At 43.8% G+C, this 9358-nt stretch overlaps 1 protein-coding gene across 1 annotated transcript; it reads right to left on the bottom strand.

Moving 5' to 3' along the window:
* Positions 1-72: 72 nt before the first annotated feature.
* On the bottom strand, positions 73-6412 carry LOC141910338 (uncharacterized). Its single transcript, XM_074801073.1, has 5 exons — positions 6307-6412; positions 6163-6205; positions 5848-5953; positions 4959-5104; positions 73-1004 (listed from the first exon to the last, which is right to left on the bottom strand). The coding sequence occupies exons 1-5, from the start codon at positions 6410-6412 to the stop codon at positions 989-991; spliced, it is 417 nt and encodes a 138-aa protein (XP_074657174.1). The 3' UTR covers positions 73-988.
* Between the last annotated feature and the right edge of the window lie 2946 nt (positions 6413-9358).

Raw genomic sequence — 9358 nt, 5'->3', positions numbered from 1 at the left:
GACGAGTTGTTCGAATTTTTGTGTTTATATCGGCCCGCATTCAGGCCTTCTTTAATACGTACTTCATTTCATTTGAAATGAATTTGGCATCATGTTGGTTGTCAGAAATATCTTTGTGTGGATGACACTTCACGCAATTCTGCGGCGAGAGACAGACAGGCGTATGAATAGGCGAAAACAGAGCCAGTCAAATACGTTCAAACTTTATTAAGCCTAGTTAACTACCAAATGTGGAATGACAAGTTAATTTCTCATACCTCTATACATTGGTTCTGCGACAGTAGGATATTTCTCTTTGTCAAGATATTTCAGCTTTATTGTTATACATGTACTGTGCATTAAATCCCTTAAAGGGCAAATAAGTGCATTTCATCGCTCGTGAGAGTGCATCCAACATAATATGCGATAACAAAAAAACCTAAGATACCGAGTGAGAAAAGCATTTATTTTTTCTATACATATTTTGATGCGATATCACAGAATCCACGCATGTTTTTACCTCTGAGGGGTGGGTGCAGGCCAAGAAGTGGAGGTTGCAGATTGTCTGAGGGCTAGTTTTTAAACTACAGATTGTCCTAGGGCTCTCAGAGCCACTCATTGGGAACGTCAATCTCATATCTATGTGATGACTTAACGTTTCCATTTGGGAGCCTAAGAGTCAGTTAAAAGTTTATTGAAAATGCGACGTATAACTGAGTGTTTTGTTACACCATCTGATGAGTGCTGGTATCTAATGCATTCTTTTTTGACAGCTTTCTTACTCTGCTGAGTATTATGAGTAATATTTTGCTTCACTCAGTATTCCTGAAGATGACTGCCAGTTTTAAATCAAAACATCGAATGAATACATTTATAGCTTAAAGGAAACATTTCGGGCTTGAAAATTTGTTTTATCAGTATGGGATCTTCTATATGAATACCTTAGGTATGTCTGTGTATGCCGTGTATAGTGATAGATTGTCTGGCGCATCTGTAGATTTTTTTCCGATTAATGCCAGGCGCAGCTGTTCAATAGAAAACAGACGTATTATATTAGTTTTACTATCTCCATAAAACCCTCATTGAGAATCAATAGATCCTACTAGAACATCGATAATGAATATTAACTATTGTAATAATGTAACGATAGAAGCTCCGGGGCAGTGTTATCAGATATTTAAATAGTATGCAAATATGGCGCGCGCATACAGCTGTATACGTTAACAGGCGAAGCCACGTGTATCGATCGGGTACAAACAGGAGGCCGCGTTATATCACATTCGATTTTGATCCAAACCGGCGAGGCGAGCTTGGACAAAGTTCATTAAATTTGATTTGACTCGAATCCCAAACAGCTGCCTTTGTATGAAATACTCCGCTTGAAAAAGTCCCTCTCGACTTTTTAATGTTTCACTGTTTTACTGTAAAAAGACGAGAGGGGGAAAATTAAATTGTTTGTGTAATTGCTTTTTGTTACTTCGTGAGGACAATAATTCATTAAAGCTCGAACCTGTTCATGGAACAAGACCGGACTCGAGTCGGAAAACCTGATGGTATGGAAAATGAAATAAAGCAGTTCTCATGGGCTGACCCCCTATTTTTAAGTCCAAGTTTTGCATTTTTTCAAGAAATTTTGTTATCTCACTAAACGGAATTTTCTCATTCATTTTACCCTGAATGGTCCAGCGCCTCTCAAGCTTCGAATTTCAAAAATCAAAAGAACATTCCAGGCACTTTCATGAATTCAGATAATTAATGCTCGTTTGCGTTCTGTGCTTAGCGGATACGGTGCTAAGTATGGCATATGGTTCCGCTTGACGTATCAATTCTGACTGCTTTAAAAAAGTGATACCCCTGGTTCTGCCTACTTGTTTCTAGAGGAGGTGCACTAAGACGGCGGGTGACAACAACAGCAGCGATATTTGGTGACTCTACATATTGCCGCGAGTAAGTAAAATAGAAAGACAAGGAATCCGACGGCGAATACGAAATAACCGGCGTAAGTGTCGTAGATTTTCGTGATTCGAATCGTTTCCGACGTCGTGAAGGTCAGCAGTAGAACGCACAGCGATAGCGTGTACAGCAAGTTGTCGTCGTCGATTCGGCGGGAACCTGGACAGTGCTGTTTGAACGGCCTGAAGTAGACCTGATGCAGAATCAGAAGCGAAAAGATCATCACGACGAGCATAATCAACTGGGGCGGTTTCTCGAGAAAGATCAACGTAGCCGCCAGAGCTATCTTCTGCGCCATGAACATGAACGACATGTAACGACTGTGCGGCGGTCTGAACGGGTCGGCGAGTTTACCGACTATCGCGTCCAGACGTTGTCTACGACGGACGGCGTCTACCGACGCGCCATCTATAGGTCGGGCTCGTTGCGGTTCGTAGTATAACAACATGGCGATGACGACGATCAGTAACGGCAACCCGAAGACGACCAGTGCGATTGCGGCGAACATCCTGTAGAGGAAATGCTCCATGGATTTACAATCGATCGCCGGGTGCAGGTACATGTACGCGTCACCGTCCAAACCCTTCCGACAGGGAATCAGAATCTTGAACGCCGATTCGAATAATGGAAAGTAGACGATTTCGATCACGAATAGTAAAATGCCGGCGCATTTGCATATGAAGATTTGCATAGAATGCATCGGGTCGTTGTCTAAGTATGCGGACGCTGATTGGTCGACGTGCGGCGATATAATCGGTCGTTCTTCATCGGCGATGAATTCATCGAGCGATTCTTCCGGTGCGCAATCGGCGGGGATAAAACGTGACGCCTCGATCTGCCGATGGTGGCGCGCGTGCAGCTGCCCGATTTTGTACCGGATATACCGGCACAGGATAGCCAGACCGGCCAGAACGGCTGCTAAGACCGGGATCGAAGCTGTCAAACCGACCTGGGCGATCGGGCTCGACAGGAACGGGAACTGGCAGGCGAGGCTGTCGAAATGAAAGCTGAATGGTTCTTGTAAGAACGTTGAGATGGTGCCGAAAAAATCCTCCAGAACGTATATATGAACGCGTCGAAACAAGGCGAACATTACTTGCGAGAAAAATAGCATTTGCTTCATCAGACCGGTGTTGCGGTTTTCTTTCGAAACGTTGGTTAAAATAAAAAAAAGGACGGTCAACTGAAACAGCCAGACTTCCACGGCGCCTACAGCCGTGACGACCAGCAGCACGGCGAATAAAATCAACTTCAAACCTAGTTTCACCGACCAGGCGCGGCGTTTGCAGGCGGGCAGTTTCGAAATAGCGACGAATACGACAGCGGTTAGAATCATGATCCCCAAAAGGATCCCGAACTGGGTCCACGCGCTGCCAAGAACCCCGGATCCGCACGGGTGACACACGTGGTCCTCCATGTAGAATTTCGAATTTTGACCATTTCTGTCGTTATTTACGCAAAGCGAACATTTTCTACCGGTTACGTTGTACTCGCTGTTACAAACGCAATTCCGGTCGCACTCCACTGTCGGCTTTGAACCGCCATCTATGACGAAACACGTGCAGTTGCCGTATGGGTTACAGAGCGTTTTACCCGACAGCCGATGACATCGTTCGAATCCCAATAAAGTGCCGTTGACGATGGTCGGATACCAGTCTTTTTCGTATAGTAAAGTTTTATTTTGCTCGTGCGCCTTGCACGAGGCCTCTCTCGGGCATCGCAAACAAATACCGCGTCCCCCGAAAAACCCAGACCGACACGAACAGCCCCGATACCCGTAGAACTGCGGATCGACTAGCAGATTTCCGCTCGATTCGTTCAGCGCCGCCTTCAGCGTTACGAGACTGACTTCGGGACAGGAATAGTGCGTTCCGAAGACGCCCTTGCAATAGGACGAGAACTTCAGTATGACGCTCTGGTGAGCGCAATATTCGAACATCCGTTTGTTACCGCGCAAATCCAACAGGTTCAAGGACGGCAAACGGGCGAAGGTCAGCGGAATACCGCCCTCGATGTTGTTGTAATGCAGACGTAAGGTCGATAGGTACGGCGGGTCGGTGGAAAAATGTAACGGCAATTGGCCCGTTAGGTTATTCTGACCAAAATCGATGACGGCTGCGTTTCTATAGGCGAATATGCTATTGGCACGTTGCCAGTCGATACGCCCGTGCATACCGCAAGCGAAACACCGTATCACTTCCAAACTGCCGTACGACGGAAACACCCGAATGAAGTGCAAGATGTTGACGTTCAAAGGATTCGACGATAGGTCTAAATTAAGAAGTGATCTTAGATTGGCCATCGGTGTTGCATTTTTGGAGAGGGTGAGGCTATTTCGAAGCGCCGTGAATATCGTTAAATTCTTTAATTTTGCGAGTTCGCTCGTCGGAATGTCGCCGTGAAATTGATTGTTGTCGAGTCGTAGAAATTTCAACTTCGACGCAAGCCCGATCGTGCGTGGTATCTCGCCGAATAGGTGATTCGAGTCCAAGTTCAGTGCTAGTAAATTGTTCAGCTTGCTGCCGAAACCGGCCGGGATTCGACCGCGTAGGTTCGAACCGGAAAGATGAATCCATTTCGCCGAGGTTAGATTAGCCAAACCGGTCGGGAAGTGGCCTCCGAGTTTGTGGCAATATTCAAAATCCACGAATCTCAAGTGCGGCATTCCGTCTCCGAAACAATCCGGAATCGAACCGCCGATGCTCGTCTCGCCGACACTGAAGACGCGGATATCTCGCATCCGGCAGAACTCGCTCGTCATATTACCCGTGATGTTAAGATTGGTCGACAGTTGAACGACTCGCAGCGTTTCCAATCGTAGCTTTTTCGCAATGAATTCCAAACTAGCGGCCACAGCCGTGAACGATATGCTCAGACGCTCTAACGACCGGTTAGACTGCCGCTGGTGCTGCCACCTGGCTGCGGACAGCCGCAAAAACTCGTCGAGGCTTCCGGTTAGACTCGGATTCACGAAGAAACAGACGTATTTCAGATTTGGAAAGTCGTGCGATAATCGCGGTACATACCCGGTCAGGTTATTATCATTCAGCGACAGAGACAACACGTGGCCTTCTTCGTCGCACCCGACCCCGTACCACGTACAGAAATTCAGCGAGCTGTTGTTCCAGTTTTCGTTGTAATACCAGTTGTCTCCGTTCGTGCTGGTGTATAACTGAATGACCAAAAAACAAAAACAAACAATATTAGGCTAAACAAAAATGATATCTTGTTTCTCCGCAGCGGCTTGGTCATTTTTATGGTAGATAAGCGGCCGGCCGGGTCAACTTTTAAGCTCAGCAGAGTGGAGAAACAAGGTATCATTTTTAGCCTTAATTGAATAGAAAATGATTTTGTGGGCGAGGTTTGGAATTTTTCTGCAAGTCGAATGTACATCATAGTTAAGTTTAAGCTACATTGATACGATTGGATTGATATTGTTTCAAGCCCTAAGTTGTGGAGTCTTAATTTGAGTATTAGACCCAGCAGGAGCGCATCCACGGACAGACTTTGACGGGAGTACAAACAAATGAGAAGGGCATATATACTGAACGAGAGCGAGTTAAGTATCAACGCAGCCAAAAAATGGTTCGAAAGATAGTGAAATTTCAGCGCATTTTCATGCAATTTCTAGGCGCTTTAGGCCGGCATTTCAGAGAATGTAAACTAAATCGTACGTTTGAAAGAAGTGCTCTGAAAAATGTTGTCATTGTGATTTCAAAGGGCACGGGAAAATGCGATGGGAGTTCGTGCTCCTTAAATGTGCTCCTGTCTGGATCTACCCGTCGTCCAGTTCTACAATAAGGGCGTTCGGGTTTAATTTGACCGGATCATACAGTTCGTGTTGGTCTAGATCCGATTGAGGAATGAACCACCCAAACCATTGTGTATTTGGACAGGTATGGAGCGTACCATTACCTGTTTCAAGTTTTCCATTTCCCCGTGAAACGCTGTCGGTTTTGGGTCTTTCCATTCGACCGGTTGTTCACTCCCGTTGGAAGAACAGTCAGGACGAGACAGAGCGCTAAAAAACAAATTTACCATGATATATGAAATGGTATCAAAACGTGTTTTCTTAAGAAACTTTCTATACCGTTTACAACTCTCATTAATCAACGCATTTATTTCCGAGGCCCAATATCGATAATAAATCGATGTTGGTGTCAAGTTTAAACATGCAAAATTTGCCCATTAAGCGGTTAAATGGTCCCCAAAGAAAGGCGGGACGAGTACCCTTTTCGGCCGCTCGGTAAAACATATCCTTTTTCAACGTGACCTAGAAAAGACCAAAGAATTATCATTTTTACCGTATTTTGGTGCGTCGGAATTCTAACCGAGCATTGGAATTATGATTCGTTGTATTTCAATTGATTTTACCAGATTGTATGATCCCCTGTCTTTGTCTGTCGGTATTCGACAATCCGACGATTGTACCGAAAATCACTGCGCAGACGCACAGACGTATGACTCCCAGCAGTAGCATCGTGTGACGGCTGTTTTGCCGCGTGAGATTCGACAGTTAATCTGTAAAAATTAGATTCTAAAGGTTGCAAGTAATTAGGCAACGTTTGATCAACGCAAAGCCATTATCTCCGTATCTCCATATCTCACGTTTACGACTGAATTCCCGATTTTCCATTATGCATATATGTTTTCTTAATCTTGCAATAGAGATTGGCCCGGTTGTTTATTTCATTGGTCGATTTTACTTTGATTTGGCGTCCCTTACAGTCGACCACACTTATGGGCGGCCATTCCCGCCAAAAATCAGCGTTTCGTCTATTTGTCTGTACTTTGACAAAATGTCATAGTACACCGCCAAAATGTGTAAGCGTAACGTCAAATTGTGTAATGCGGCTAAATAACACAGGGGGCGACACTGTACGGACAGTATTTTGCGGTATTTTTCTCGCTTTGCGTTCATCTCAAGGTCGTCTCATTGAAATAATTTTGCGAGTATCAAATCGACAAATCGTATCATATTCCCTAAACCCAATAAAATGAATTTATTATTACTTTATTAGTTAACTCGGAACTCATAAACTCAAGATGTCGTCTCAGGTATGGAGGCCCTATATGGAAGCCCTGAGACGACACCTTGGGTTCATGAGTTCCCAAGTTCATAACTTCCAGAGTTTATGATATTTCTTCACCCAGCACTGGCAGTGGTTGTCTCCACCAGTGATGTCCGTCGCTCTCCGATCCTATTGTAACCAACTGCGGTACAACTGTGGTACATCAGACACTAAGATTCTTGGTGAAGATATTTCGAGTTTATTTGGGCATGTACAACACTATGAAATTATGCGACATAAAGAATCCTATTATAAGGATGTTAAATCCGATTACGTCATGAATTAACTAAAAAAATGATGTCCAGCATCAACCAAGACTGGTTGACTGTGCCCAATTCTGCACTGGCAGTCATATGAAGTCGACCGGCAACCAGTCTATCATCAGACATCAGCTTTCTTAATGGTTTATAGAAAATAAATAGATGTTTAAAAATTTCTCATAACGAGCGTTTGTTATCTTTTTCATCATTAAAACCTGAGCAGATTCATCGAGAGTCACCGGTTAATCGGAGTCACCCTTCTCTCTAGCCCGCGCACAGAAAATCCGAGCTACCTACCAGAGGAGGAACGGAGGCGCCCTTCAACATACCATTAATCGCTGGTTATTCAGTGTCGTCTGAGCCTGAGACGCGGGTCTTTGATAGAGCATCGTGTTTACATTCGACGTTTCGGTATCGCAGGCTTTTTCATTAGACGAACTCATGAACTTGAGAACTCAGGAAGTTATGAACTCGGAACTCATGAACTCAAGATGTCGTCTCAGGGCTTCCATAGGTTTACGGCAAAGTATTTACTTCCGCTATTTTACCGTACATTATTACTATATATTATAGTATTAACAAACTAAAGTAACAATAAAATCATTTTATTGGGTTTGGGGAATATGATACGATTTGTCGATTTGATACTCGCAAAATTATTTCAATAAAACGACCTTGAGATGATCGCAATGCGAGAAAAATACCGCAAAATACTGTCCGTACAGTGTCGCCCTCCTGTGTTATTTAGCCGCATTACACAATTTGACGTTACGCTAACACATTTTGGCGGTGTACTATGACATTTTGTCGAAGTACAGAAAAATAGACGAAACGCTGATTTTTGGCGGGAATGGCCGCCCATACACACTTGCCGGGAGCGAAACACGGGGTTTGTTTTTTTTTTAAATCGGAAATCAAATTAGTGCGTGTGATCGGCAGTCCTATTAACGTAATGTTTTGTACATAATTGGATATTTCGGTTCCGGTTCCATTATATACGCAAATTAAAGTATCTACTTTATGAAGTACTGTTGTTGCTTTCGTTAATGCCTCCGAGTTACGTACTAAAACAGGTTAAGATCGTGTTAGACTGACAGTCAGTCGTTATATAGTTGGTGGTAGAAGTAGAGCCCATAAATCAGACGTAAAAATAACGAAGCCCGTTATTTTAGTTATGTCTGGCAGGACAACTTTTCCCATCAGAAGCACATTTCCCGAAACGTTACGAAACAATGAGTCTTTCTTAACATTCGTGAAGTTCGTTTGTCGAGTAAAGAATTGATCGAATTTTGTCAATTCTAAACAGCTTTTTAATTTGACGCTCTAACTGTTGTCACATATATACTGGCGGATCCAAGAAAATTGGAAGGCGCGGTTCAAAAAAGGAATTAAGTAATCGAGTGATTCCTCGGAATAAGTCCAAAAAGCCACAGATGGGTCCACTGTCGGCAGTAAGACTTTATTTTAGCGAAACCTCCGAACAGATGCAATCTCCGAGATGACGAGCGTCAGATTTGATGACAACTAATGTCCTTTACCCACCAAAATAACAACATACCCCGTTATACGCCCTTAAAGTTACGTATATTTGATACAATTCTGTTTCACGTACCTTCTTACCTCAAACAATACAGTACCAGCGAGAGGTATCGACGTCAGGTCACATAGGTACAGAGGCGTCTCCGACAAAAACTACACGAGGATTAAACCGAAACTCGATCAAATGTGGTTGGTGAAATCTCGGTGTCACCATCGAGCGATTGTTTACGACTTGAAAACGCGCTGGGAAAATAGTGTAAATCATTTTTTTTTTACTTTTTGGGAAAACCCCCGATCGGAGAGGCGTTTGTCGTGTATAAATATAGGCCTTGACACGAACTTAAACCGGTTGCAGTCACGGGCAGCATTGATTCGAGTAGGGTTTTTTGTGTTTGTGCAAGGGTTTTGTGTTATTTGTTACAAGAACAAAAAATTGTAAGTGCCTAAAAGCTCTGCTTACGGTTTCTTTCAGTAATTGTATGTAGGCTACCATGTGGACAAACTATATATAGCATACGGGAGTGTACGGAAGGGGGCTTTATATGCAGAATGTGA

Source organism: Tubulanus polymorphus, chromosome 8 (assembly GCF_964204645.1).
Source record: "Tubulanus polymorphus chromosome 8, tnTubPoly1.2, whole genome shotgun sequence".
Taxonomy (NCBI): Eukaryota; Metazoa; Nemertea; class Palaeonemertea; order Tubulaniformes; family Tubulanidae; genus Tubulanus; species Tubulanus polymorphus.
This window is presented reverse-complemented; position numbering and strand designations above follow the sequence as displayed.